The sequence below is a fragment of the Cynocephalus volans genome, chromosome 14 (genome assembly GCF_027409185.1).
Source record: "Cynocephalus volans isolate mCynVol1 chromosome 14, mCynVol1.pri, whole genome shotgun sequence".
Lineage (NCBI taxonomy): Eukaryota > Metazoa > Chordata > Mammalia > Dermoptera > Cynocephalidae > Cynocephalus > Cynocephalus volans.
Genome location: NC_084473.1, coordinates 41123968 through 41138438, shown reverse-complemented (window position 1 = coordinate 41138438; position 14471 = coordinate 41123968). Strand labels below are relative to the sequence as shown.

Here is a 14471-nt window from a genome sequence, read left to right as displayed (position 1 = left end):
ATCTACTTATACAACAATGTTTGAGGCACAGATAATGAATACTACATAACAGAAACTTAGTGTTTGTTGAACAAATGAATGAAAGAAAAAATGAATAAATGAATGAAGGCTTTACCTCTTTCAAAAAAGTTATTTAAAAGCAAGGATAAGCTTTGATAAAAGGAAATCACTACATTTTCACAATCTATATTACAGATCATAAATACTGAACATTTCACATTGCATTAATGTAAATATACATTAAATATATCAAATAAAGCTTAGAACACATTAAAACTAGTTAAACATTAATAGATCTGCAACATAACCAGCGCCCCTTTAGACAAGCCCAAGTACAAATGGCGCCGTCCCCCTCCTCCCCTCCCCGCTTCCCTTTAGGAGAAGCCTCCTGACTTCAAGACAACTTTCCAGCTTCTGCATCAGCGCAGTTCTCCACCCAGTTACATCAACCTAGTGGTCCCTCCCCTCATACATTTCACGTCCAAAAGCTAATATAAACCCTGGCAAACCCATTGTTAGGGCTGTCCCCCATTTTCAGGGCAGTGCCGGGCTGTCCTCCATTTTGAGCACAGCCCAGCAGATTTCTTTCTTTAATGAAGCTTGAATGGTACCCGGCATCTTGGCTTCTTTCTTTCATTATGGTGCCGAAACCTGGGAAGGGCTTTGGCCGACATTGTGGACAATCCCCTCCCTCTTTGGGTGATTGGCCCTCGGCCGCCCTTCCTGGACCTGCCAAAACCGGATGCCTCCAGGACTCTCTACTTTTGCCCTTTCAGACCAACACATCCAACACTGGCCTCGAATTCAGGGTGAGTAAGTGGGTCTGTCCTGCCTACTTCTATGGTTCCCCCAACTACTCTCTACGACTTTGGTCTCTATGAAGCCCAGGCGCCTGGATGAGGGAACTCTTCTCATGCCCCCAGCCATTGGAGGACGCTCCTCTAGCAAGTCAGTAGCTTTTCTCTCGAAAAGAAGGTGGGCACCAAAGGAGACGCCCTTTGCTGGCACTCTTCTTCTACCAGGACTGACTGCCCTTTTTCACCCTCTACACGGGATCCTCACGATCCGAACTTCCATGCTCTATGCCCTTGGGCTGTCTCCTGGCCAATTTCTCGGCCTCCAGGGAGACATTAAAACTCCAACACATCATTACAATGGATCCCAGTGGCCACAGGATAGCACTCGATTGACACTCACCAAAGCGGCAAAAGCTGTAGAGATTCCTTGTTCAGGCCTTCTCCTATCTCTGAATGTGTTCTTCTCTCTGTCAAAACTGTCCCATGTCTCAAATTCTCCTAGCTCATGCTCAACCTCTCCTTCCAGACTCAGATCAATCTTCTGATCCGTCAGCCCTCCACATTTCTCTCTCTTCCCCACACCTGGCCTCCAGACGCTCGTCCTCAGCCCAGCTCCTCCCTTTCTCCCCCTTCTCAGGTAACAATCCCACCTCAGCTCTGGCTTTTTATAACGCTTCTGTGAAGTGGCTGGGACGGAAGGAATTGTCTGAGTCCGTGTACAGGGAGCAGGTCTGGATGGCAGCTCCGGTACAAGCTCAAAATAGTAGGCAGCCTGTGGGAGCCACTGCTGTTCCTTGCACGGACCCAAATTGGAACTACCAGGCTGGCTGCGGGGATCAAGATCTCCAGGATAACATGATCACACACCTACTTCATGGCCTCCAAAAGGATATTCACAAGTTAGTCAATTATGACAAGATTAGAAAGATCACACAGAGATCCACTGAAAATCCCAGTGAGTTCCTAACCTGCCTCTCTGAGGCTTTACATGAATACACACGTATAGACCCAAACTCCCCTGCAGGCATGGCCCTCTTACACTCTCATTTCATTACCCAATCAGCCCCTGATATTCAAAAAACTATAAAAGAGATCAGGCCAAATACCAGTTCCTAGCTAATGCCATCCGTGGCTCACATACTCCAAAGCTGGCTGCCTCTATGGGCAAGCCACCCGAGAACTGCTTCAAATGTGGTCAACCGGGCCACTCAACACGGGCCTGTTCTAACTCTAGGCCCTGTCCTCACTGCAAATAGCCAGGTCACTGGCATGCTGACTGCGCCACTCACCAGAGAGGGAGTGGCCCAGTCCCCAACCTACAGCCTTTGGCTTCATGGCCATCCCTACCAGAGATTCTAGGCTTTGCTCAGGAGGAGGACTAACGATGCCCAGGGCCCGAGGCCCCCACGGAGATTACCACATGTCAGCCCATTGTAACTCACCTTATAGCAAGTAAGCCAATCTCTTTTGTCATTGATACAGGGGCCATTTGCTTTACCCTTCCTAAGTATGCAGGACCAACAACCCCATCCTCTATCATAGTAGTAGGGGTCACGGGATCAGAATACCACCCACGGATCACTCAAGCCCTTTCCTACACCCTGCAACACACCCAATTCACACACAAATTCTTAACAATGCCTCAATGCCCAGCCCCCTTACTGGGATGGGACATTCTTTTCAAATTCAAAGCTACTCTCACCCTAAACACTTTAACTCCAGCTACAATGTTCCTGTTACAGGCCACCCCAGACCTGGGCCCTGGGGCTTCCACCTTCCCCTCTCCCTCAGACAAGGTTAATCCCTATATGGGAAGCTTCTTCTCCCTCCACTGCTATGCACCATTCCCCATCCTTGTTAAATTGTGGAACCCCTCTTTGTTCCCAAATGTCCCACAGTACCCCATCACTAACAAACACCTAATAGGCTTAAAACCAGTGGTACACAAACTCCTTTCCTCTCATCTCTCATGGCCTACCCACTTGCCTTTTAATACACCCATCCTTCCAATTATAAAGCCTAAGGGGTCATACCGTTTAGTACAGGACTGATCCTGACACACGTCGTTCCCAACAACTTACTTGGATGGTACTGCCTCAGGGGTTTCAGGACAGCCCCCACTTTCCAGCCAGGCCTTACCTCAAGACTTATCTGAACTTCCCCCAACCTCTAGCACTTTAATACAATATGTGAATGACCTCCTCCTTTGTAGCCCCTTCTATGAGGATTCACAGGCCCACACTGTTGCTCTCCTTAATTTCCTGGCCTCCAGGGGATATCCAGTGTCCCCAGCGAGGCCCAAACTTCTCCTTCAGTTTGAGTCTAATTTCTGAACTCTCTACTCCTACCACAAAGGGTGAAATCCTTTCTTTCTTGGGGCTTGCAGGGTATCTTCGCCTATGGATTCCTAACTTTGGCATGCTAGCAAAGCCACCTTACGGGGCAGCCAAAGGGGATCCTGCCGTTCTTTTAGATCCCACAAAGCTCATTTGTTCTCCCTTCCAGTGATTAAAAGCCACTCTCCTCGCAGCCCCAGCTCTATCTCATCCTTTTATCCTCTACATCACCAAAACCCAAACATTGGCAGTCAGGGTTTTGGGACAAAAAGCAGGAGATATTTTCTCTCTGGTTATATACCTCTCTAAATAACTAGACACCACATCTCAAGAATGAGCCCCTGTTTACGGGCCTTGGTGGCAGCCTCCCGTTTAACATAAGAAAACTCTAAACTAACTTTTAAACAACAGTCAAGACCTTCTCAGCCATAAGTCCAAGTTAATTCTCTCCCCTTCCCACCTACAACTTATTCACCTTACCTTCATTAAAAACTCCCAGTTCTCCTTAAATCTTGCTCTCCCTTATATCCAGCCACTCTCATCCCCAAACACTCATGACCCTTAAAACACAACTGCAGGGAGGCTTTAGACCTCTTTCTCAGTCCCTTTCCACACATCTCCCCACATCCCATTACGAGGTTCATAGATGAGAGTGCAACATCCATGCCGCCCCCCAGGCGGGTTATGCCATAGTAAATCTAACACAAGCTATTGAGGCTGCACAACTCCCAGAGGAGGTTGGGGTTATACACTGCAGAGGACACCAAACCTCCAACAACCCCATAGCCCAGGGAAACAAACTGGTGGATCTAACTGCAAAACAGGCTGCTCAATCACCAGGACCCCAGTCTTCCTCTCCTGCTCAGGTCCTTCTCAGGGCCCCTATGCCCTTACCCCAATACACACTCTAAGAAATACAACACCCCCAACAGTTGGGGGCACACAGAAAGGACAACTGGTATACACTCCCTGGTCGCTATGTCCTCCCTACTACACAAGTCCTTTTAGATTTCCATAATCCAGTTCATATAGGCTATGAACTCCTACTACACCTTCTTCAGCCCTTATATTACTCTCCCACAAAAGGACACACTATCTTCTAACAATAGTAGATACCTTTTCAGGTTGGATTGAAGATTTTCCCTGCACTTCAGAAAATGCTACAGCAGTAATGCATGCTCTCACCTCAGAAATCATCCCTCATTTTGGCCTCCTCACCAGTCACTCACTCACTTATGGGCTGCCCCCCGAAAGCCCAGCCCCCTTGAACTTATGTACGGTCGGCCCTTTACTCTCACGCCTCTCCCTTCCAGCTCATCACCTTTAGGCCAGTATCTCCCTACTCTTTTGCTCATTAGGGATCTTCTTAGGGAACAGGCCAACCTTCTATTACCTCATCCTTTCCCCAACACCCTCTCAGACTTTAAACTGAGCCCGGGACAGCAAGGCTATATTAAAACCCAAATCCCAAAGCCTCTCTTGCCATGTTGGGAAGGGCCTTATACAGTACTTCTCACCACCCCCACGGCAGTAAAAGTACTAGGAAAGACTCCCTTGGTATCACTTATCCTTGGCAAAACTAGCACCTGAGACTTTACCCAAAGAATCTGTTAACACCAAGCCAGAGGGGTCCCCCTGCTCAAGCCCCAACCTGACATCTCCCCACACTTCATCCATTTTAGGACCTGCAAAACTGAAAATCTCCATGACCTTCACTTTTCCCCCAATCCTGGAGAAGGATGATCTTTCCCCTGGTGATTATCCTCTCCCTCTTACAGGCCCGCTTCTCGTCCTTCACACAAGAGCTACTATTATACTATCTGTTCTAGTACTTGCTACAGGATTGGCAGCAGCCCCCCTGCCCAAAAAAAGATTGTAACATTATAGGAAGATTTCTCCTGGCCTCCTTTACCTCCTATCGGTAGGATGCTTCTTAGCAATTTCATTGTGGCAATGTCCCCTTTAAATTCTTTTGGCTCCCTAAAAGAGAGCCAAATGCACCCTTTGGATCCTTCCCACGTTTTTCCTCCTATCTCAATGCTCCCCCTTACCTGGAACATGGAGGTTCCAGGTCCGCAGGGACGATGCATTCCTCAGCGAATCAGACTGGTCCCCAAGCGACTCATCAGTCTCCCACTTTGTGAGAAACTTTTTGTGGTCACCCCCTACCTGTCAATGCAGCCTGCAATGTTTCTACAAATGTCTCTTCACTTTCCTCTAATCCCACCTCAGTGGGGACTGTCAGCATTATGCAGGGCCTGCTTACACTCTGCCTCACTAACGCCAAACACTACCACTCACTTACCCCCTCCTCATCCATGCCCTAAAACTGGAATATATTTCCTTTGTAAAACTACGGTATCCTGTTGCCTTCCCCTGCAACGGATTTCTTGCATATTCTTTTGGCTCATCCCTGACATCACCCTCCAGACAGATGCAGAGATGGAGACAGGACTGGGACTAACTTGGGTACCCCTCTCAGGAAGTGCCCCTGCTCCCATAGGGCACTAATTGTATCTTTTTAATTGGGGCAGGGATCTTTCCTGCAACTGGGACTGACATAGTGGGCTCTGCTACTGCCTCTCGATCCTATCAAAAACTCTCAGAAGAACTAAGATTATGTAAATGAGTCTGGGGTGATCCAAAACAACTTAAACCATTTCACTGAAGCCTTGGATACCCTGGCTCATGTCCCTACTAGGACCCCTAGCTTTGCCTCATCCTACTTTTTGGTCCCTGTCTCTTTTGGTGTTTCTCTAATTTCTTGCAGGAATGTATACAGGCTTTCACCAACCAAGAGGTCACCAAATTGTTCCTGCAAGGCGGAGATCAGCCCCTCAGAATCAGCGACCCTTCCCTGGAGGAATACAGCCTCCCCACACGAAACCAATACCCTGCCACGTAACTGTTTTATCTGCCAACATAAATCTTTTATTTTTTCCATATCTTCATCCATCTCCAGCAGGAAGCAGCTTCAGAAGAATGAGAACTCTGCCCTTTTTCCCTTTTTCCTATACTTAAAAGGCAGGAATAATAGATCTGCAACATAACCACCGCCACTTTAGACAAGCCCAAGTACAAAATGGCACCGCCCCCCTCCTCCCCTCCCCTCCCCGCTTCCCTTTATGAGGAGCCTCCTGACTTCGAAACAACTTTCTGGCTTCTGCATCAGCACAGTTCTCCACCCAGTTACATCAACCTAATGGTCCTTCTCCCTGTACATTTCACGCCCAACAGCTAATATAAACCCTTGCAAACCCACTGTTGCTACTGTCCCCCATTTTCAGGGCAGCCCCGGGCTGTCCTCCATTTTGAGTGCAGCCCGGCTGATTTCTTTCTTTAATAAAGCTTGAATGGTACCTGGTATCCTGGCTCACTTTCTTTCAAACATAAGGGTACTACAAAAGGCAATACTTTAATTTTGAGTGATTATTTGTTACCATCATTCAAGCTGGAAAATAACTTTGCAAAATACTCAAAAAAGCAATGCAGGAAATATTGATTTAAGTTCTTATTTTCATGATGTAGACTATAATGTAAACCTTGGGTCAATTCACAACCAATCCATACTAAGTCAATAAAAGAAACTCGAAATGATCTACTGCCCCAAATCAGATTTCAGACAAAAATAAGTATTTACGAACAGGCCATTTGTATAATAACAAAATGAAGCAGCAAATTCTAAACCTAGTTAGTGCTTGATTTACAGCTACAGAAATGACCTCTGTAGCCAGAGTGCATTTAGTAACAGGTGGCCTACGGAAATTTGCCACTGAGCTTGAGTCATAACACCACCACACATAATACTCAGCAATACTCTCATTGTTACAGGCATTGTATACAAATAAACTTGTTTAGCAGATTGGTTAATTTACAGAGAATACTTTAGGACCTTCGTGTTCACTGATGTGGACAGCAATTCTCAAGTATTTCTCTTCCTGATTTTTCCCCAAAGACCCCATGAAAGACCTACCACCAAACACTTTTTTAATTCTGTTATAATACATAATATTTTCAGCCAATAACACAAAAAAAGTGACATTTAAATTAGCCTGTAAAGTCTCATTGCTAGTATATGTAGAATTTCCATTAGGCACTGTGAAATATTAGGTGAGCCAACAGAGTAACTGAGGGGATGTATAATTTGCATAGGTTAATCATGGTATTGTACTGGGCTATTGTGTGAACGGATGCTGTGCTGTCCAGGGATGCTGCCTCGAGAGAATCATATCCATGAAAGGAAGGCCAAGGGGCAGGATATCTCACACAGGGGCACTTCTGCATCAAGCAAAGGCAGCATTAGGTTTTGTGGGCCACGCTGGTGCCCAAAGGGAAAATTCTTCATATTTTCCTCTCTCCTTTTCACTGAAAATTTAAACCATAGGAAATAACATTTCACTTCACCTTAAAAAGAAACTTTCTCTTTTTCAGAAAACTCAGACTCCCTCACTCAGAAAACTAACTAGTAATATTGTAAAGTAGGAAAACTCCTTAAATCTAAGCTTCCCTGAAGAGTTTCTATTTGGCATACACCATTTCCAACCCCATTCCTTAAATTCCTCTAAAGACCTCTCCCACTTACAGCAACACTTGCCCAAGGCTTCAATAAGGCCTTTTTCTTCACAAGCTTCAATATTCTAAGTTATTTGGAAATTGTGACAAAAAAAAAGATGCAAAAATAGTTTTTAAAAAAAATCTCATGTGTTCTCCTACTCCATCTACAAAAAATATAAGGTATATATAATTGAAATCTATCTTTAATTATAAAAACACTCTGAGATCATCTCACACATTTTTCCTTAAAAATTTCAGAAATGTGTTTCCTATCAATCTAATTACATTTAAGTCACCTCCTTGTGCACTTAACCAGTATGTCCATTCAGAAAGATACCGGAAAATAAGAATAAGTTACTTATATGTGTCAGGCACTCTATTAGCTCTATCACAACAAATCTGAAAGACCTAAGGCTTAATGTTAGCTCTGCTATTTGTTAGCTATGTGATATGAAACAGAGTACTCAATTACTCTCAGCATTAATGTTAATATCTTTAGGAGATCTCATAGGATTACTTTGGAGTTTCAACTAGCTAATGGTCATAGTAAAGGCTTAGGAACCTGTATTAGTCCATTTTTGTTGCTTAAAACAAAATATATGGAACTGGGTGATTTATAAAGAAAAACATTTATTGTTTACAGTTTCTGAGTCTGGGAAGTCCGGTGTCCATCTGGTGCTGATGACAGTGACTCAGGGGTCTCACATTGCAAGATGGTGGAAGCAGAGAGAGCAAGAGAGAGAAAGACAGACTCTCCTCTTCTTTTAAAGCCCTCAGAACCACACACCTGCCCACTATTTTTAATCCATTCACTACTGCATAGTACTACAATCCAATCACCTCTTTAAGACTCCACCTTTCAATTACCGTAATAGGATTTCCCACCCTCTAACAGTCTCAGTGGGTTCCAAGTTTCTGATACATAAGACTTAGGGGACACAATTCAAACTTCAGGGAGTTTGAGGGGGATATAATTCAATGCACTACAGAACCACAGTTGACACATAGAGTTAGCTGCCTATCACCAGCACCAATAAAACAGAACTAAGAACCAGAACTATTACAGGAAAGAGAAGTTGGCCACAATTCCTAGCAAAGAGCTCAGGAATCAAATTAGTATTCTCTCAAGAATCTTCATCCTTGGGCCTGCATCCATTTGCAGGGAAGGTATGAAGAACTATTAAAGAGAAGCCCTGGGGCAGAATGGTCCTAACACAAAACCAAAAGTTGTGGATGGGATCAGACTAGCCTCTGGAATGCAACATGTGACTCAAGTTGGCACTAGAAGCAATGCAGTAGTGGTTGATTTGAAAAATATGTAATATGTAAATTGTTATTACTGCATACATACATGCACACTAACAGACACAGATACCTGCCCCCAAGCAGAGATGGATTTATATGTTGCATGGCTGAATAAAAGAACAGATGTGTGGGCAGATATATCACAGGAAGGAAAGAGGGTGGTAATAAAACTATATTAGAGAGGACATATAGGGTGATGTTTAACCTTTCAGGCTCTAAAGGCAGAATGCCTGGGTTCAAATCTCACTGGTACCATTACTTACTTTTCGATGCAAACTCAGGTAAATTAACTTTTCTGTGCCTAGATTTCCTCCTGTGTAAATACAGATGATACTAATACCTGCCTAATAGGATTGTTGTAAAGATTAAAATGTCAATATACATAAAGCACTTAGAAGATTTCCTGGCACATACTAAACATCAGTTTCCTAACCAATGAAATGGAGACAATAAAATTTATTACTTCACAGGTTGTTATATGAACCAAATAAACAGTACCTATAAAGTGCTTAACACATGATAAATCAATAAATATTAGATATTTTCATTAAAACATGGGTGGGTACCAAAAAGAATTTTTAAACCTAAGAAAAATATTTTATAATGGAATAAAACAGCAAATATTGTGAAAATTCTTATTCCCATTTTGGTGTTGAATATATTTACTGGCAAACCATGAGTACCTTGGCACACTTATCCACTTTCCAAGGTATAGAACACATCTGAATAATTCCATCTCTTAGACCTATGAAAGGATTTAAGTCACAGACACAAAATACAGACAAAAAATTAAAAAGGAATGAAAAAGAAACCACAACTAAAAGAGCAATTTTGAAATAATATTCCTCTCAATATTCATTCACTGACAAAAAAATAATTAAATCTAATAGCATACAGAATAATAACCAGAAAGCTATTTACAATGTTACTTATAAAGAAAACAACTCTTATAATTTAAAAAATGGGCACTCAAAGAAACTTGCTTGCAACATGCTTTCTAAAGAACAGAACAAATGTTGCCATAAAATTTAGAATTTAAAGGTCAAATAATTGGAACCCAAATAAGCATAACTTCTATTCAGTCCATAAGGAAAACAGGAGTGTAAGAGTCAAGAAAACCAAGAAAATTTTGAGAAGGAGGCTGTGATCAGCAGTGTCAAATGCTAAGGCAACAACTAGGAAGTGTCCATGAGGTTTAGCAACAAGGATATAATTGGTGGATCTTGACAAAATCATTGTATGGGTGGTAGGGATTGCGGAAAATACCAGATAAACCACAGTACAACATGGGAAATGATTTTTATAGAGAGAGGAACAAAAGACAAAGCATGAGTCACTAACTTTGGGTTAGGATAAGTTTCCCCAACTTGAAGATACTCAAACTGGGATTTTTTTCAAGTTACAATTTTTATTCTAGTATCAATAAATAAAGCACATTGATGTTGGGGATTTATCCCACAAAGCCTATTACTGGATCATCCTTGACCCAAAGTGAGTAGGATAACTTTAGTTTTTCCACCTAAAAGATGTTAAAGCACAAAAATTTCAGATAATAGGTTAGAGTGTCATTTTATTATACCAAGGACAAGTGTTTGGATCCCTGTACCAAACAGCTGCCAAAAAAATTTTTTTTAATTAAATTTAATTTTTTTAATTAAAAATATTTTAAGATGATATAAATTCAGCATAAAATAAATGCAAATAAAAGTAAAAATAAAAGATGATATATATGAAGTTTTAAACTGAATTATGTTTCACAGGATTTTTTTAGAATACTTTTGTGCTAAGAGACTCTTGGCTAGTAAAGGAAGGAAGATGTAAGACCTTTTTCAGAGATGTGATACATGTACCAGTCTCCATCCCAAAAGGATTATGCAGACTAGAGTTTAAGAAACCACCCGTAAATTCTACTGATCAGTTCTGAATGACCATTAATATCATTTATCCATCCATCTAGACAGTGCTATTCAACAGAAACATAATGTGAGCCACATGTTTAATTTAAAATTTTCTAATATTTCACATTTAAAAAGTAAAAAAACACTAGAAAAATTAATTTTGACATTGTGAGTTAGAACACAGTAAGACCAAGGTCAAGGGTTTGGATTCCTATACTGGCCACCGGCCAAAAAAAAAAAAAAAAAAAATTAACATTGTCTATTTAATACAATATCCAAAATATTATCATTTCAACGCATACGCAATATAAAAATTACTGCTGAGATATTTTATATTCTTTCTTTCATACTAAATATTTGAAATCTAGTGGGCATTTTACATTTGCAACACATCTCAATTTGAACTAGCCTCATCTGAAGTGTTCAAAAGCTATATGTGGCTAACGGCTACTGTACAGGACAGCACAGGTCTAGAATCCAAGTTCTCTGGAAACAGGAACATGGGCTGTCTTATTTATAGCTGTAACTATAGTATTAAGACCTGTGTCTGGCATATAATTAGCCCTCAATGAATATTTGTTGAATGAATGAATCAATCAACAAATCTATTGGTTTTATACACATATTTACCAAAAAAGAAATTCCTGTGACATAAATGAAATTCTAATTACATGATGAGAACTATTAATAGAAGCATATAATTATATTAAACTCAATTTTAGCCCAGATGATAGTTTAGTGATATACAGTCAGTACAAATTCCTAAGGAGGTGCATACTTTCAAATGCAGTGTAAACATACTTTATCATCAGTAGGGAATTTTCTTCTATAATCACTTTAACATGATTTTCCTAAACATTTAATATATCAAAATGTTATCACATTTAGTAAAATCAAATAGGTTATAGCTTTCCTCTCTGAAATGAATAAACTCCACATTCATCAAACAATTCTCACATATTCCACTAGCATTTGCAGATAAATGTTTTTTATCTTAATGTCCAATCCACCCTAACACTGACAAAAGAATATACCAAATATAGCTTCAAACGCTTTACAAAAAGTTAAATTATATTAATTATTTTAAAAATGCATAACCCCCAAAATACTGAGGTTATTAAATATAAATGAAATAATCCCCAAATAGCTGGCTCTTAATAACAAAGGTTAGGGAGAAAAGCTTACCTTCTCTGCTAACAGCTCTCGTATCTTGCTTGCTTGAACTCTAAATTTCATGAGCTGGGACTCCAGGGCTACGCATCTTTCTTTCCAATCTACTGGTCCTTCTGGCTCAGAAAGCTCTGCCATATTTATTCTAAAAAAGAAAGCATTCAAATGTCACAACACAATTAGCATTCAGGATAAATCATTAAGCCACCCAATGTATACATTCTACTCACTGTCTAATGATAAAAGTTTTAAATTCTAAGATAAATTCCAGAACCGGTTATAGCTTACGGATAGAACTTAGAGGGAAATCAGGCCAGGGTTAGAGACTCTATTGCACTACTCAACCTTCCTATGTCTCAGTTTACCTAATTTAGAAAAAGGAGGACGCTGAAAATAACAAACTATTCTTCTTCATGGGTGGTTGTAGAAAAAAAACAAAATATAACTGTTTCTAACAGACCTTGAGACAGTATAACAGCATAGTAAAAACACAGGTACTATTATTTTAGCTCTGTCCAATGGATAAGATTTTTTAATCTATCAGCTCATAATTTTACCACACTCTTACATTTACAGAAGTATCACAGTTTGATGCAATCAGCAGAATGATATAATAACCTAAAGAGACTTCCTACCAGTGCTACAATTATGGTTTAGATTTGTACTACAATTATTATTTACCACCACCCTGTATTTGTCCAGGTCCAGGCTAAGTCTTTTGAGCCAGAAGTCCCTTGGCATATTTAACCGAATAAGTTACAATCCTGAGAAGTTTACAAAATTTTTATTTGGTATAAGAAGAGAAAACATATAAGTATAAAATTTGGAATCACTGGCATTCAGTAAATCTGCCATCAGTGTTTTCCATGACACTAACATTCCTTTTGGAGGAGATTAATCCCAGGGAGAAGTATTGTGCGGGGAAGATAAGAGGCAAGGGAACTAGTTTCGAAATTCTAAAGCATTACTTGATTTTGGAAGCATGATTGTTTCTGGCTCTGGGATTCATAAGAAAGTAGGTTTAAGCGTTTGTTAATGTTTTATCAGGCTATTTTAAGAAACAGCCTAATAATGTATTTCTGAATTGCCCTTACTGTGAACCCATAAAATTTGCATTAGGAATGGATCTCCTGGAGGAGCCAAGCCCAGTCATGGAGAACACGTAACAGCAAAACTCTCAGAACCTCAGGATGGTACTGCAGGTGAGGAGCACTATTCTATTGTTTTGTTTTATAAAAATATAAAAATGTGTATTTTCCCAGTATTTAGTGTAGTATATTTCTCTCTAAACCTATACCAGTTTTTAAAAACTTCACACTAAAAATCCACTGAAAGATTATTTTCCAGCATAAATATTGTTTTATGCTTAAACCAATTTTCATATTAATATTGACGTGTATCACTTGGTAATTTAGAAATAAATATAAGCAGAATTATTCTACAAAGGCTACAGCTTTTTTTTTTTTTTCTGTCTCTGTCTCTGTCTCTCTCTTTTTTCTTTTTTGGCAGCTAGCTAGTAGGGGGATCTGAACCCGTGACCTTGGTATTATAAGGCTGTGCTCTAACCAACTGAGCTTACTAGCCAGCCCTACAACTTTTATTAAGAGCATCCCAACCACCTCAAAGCCTCCAGATGTCCCTATATTCTAGCCATAATTTAAGAGAAACTCATAATTGTAGAGCTGGAAACCATTCTCTTTTTGTTTCTTTGTCTTTATAGAATCCTCAACCACTGTTTTCTGAGATTTTCCTAAGGATATTAGCTTTGCTAATGGCCATTTTCATTACCCATGTTAGCATTTACTATAAATGGTCCCCATTAGCATTTACTGTCAATGATTCTGGAATAGATAATACAGTTTGTCAATCACAAATTTTTCTCAATTCTACTGCTACTTTATTTCTCTCCTTATTAGCTTTAGAGTAGACAGGGAAAGAAAATATGTACAAAATATTAAAAAATGAAAAGCAGTCCTGAAAAGACATCTTTAATTTTGAACCACTCATATCATCACGCAGAAATGTACGGACACTCTTCTATCTTAAGAAACAAGAGGAGTCTATTTCATGTTGGCTAATTTTTGCTCTGCATTTAAAATAACTTTATATTCTACTGTAAAATTCTATAGTTTTTAAAATATCAGAGAGAGTAGATTTTTTCAACAAATGAAAATCAATCAAAGTAATAAATAAAAAAGAAACACATGATCATTTCAATAGACAGAGAAAAAAACATTCTACAAAATCTAACATGATTTAAAAAAATCCCTTCATGATAGAAACATTCAACAAACTAGCAAGGAAAGGGAATTTCCTCAACCTGATAAAGGACATCTACAAAAGCCCACAGCTAATATCATACTTATTGGTGAATGACTGAAAGTTTTCCTCTAAAATCAAGAACAAGACAA

At 40.2% G+C, this 14471-nt stretch overlaps 1 protein-coding gene across 1 annotated transcript in view; it reads right to left on the bottom strand.

Annotated features, from left to right (window-relative positions):
* PLEKHH2 (pleckstrin homology, MyTH4 and FERM domain containing H2) overlaps positions 1–12198 on the bottom strand; it is a 104100-nt gene extending 91902 nt beyond the window's left edge. Inside the window, exon 1 of the mRNA XM_063078897.1 lies at positions 12076–12198. Coding sequence (XP_062934967.1) covers positions 12076–12198 — 123 coding nt within the window. The remainder of the gene's footprint in view (positions 1–12075) is intronic.
* Positions 12199–14471: the final 2273 nt, after the last annotated feature.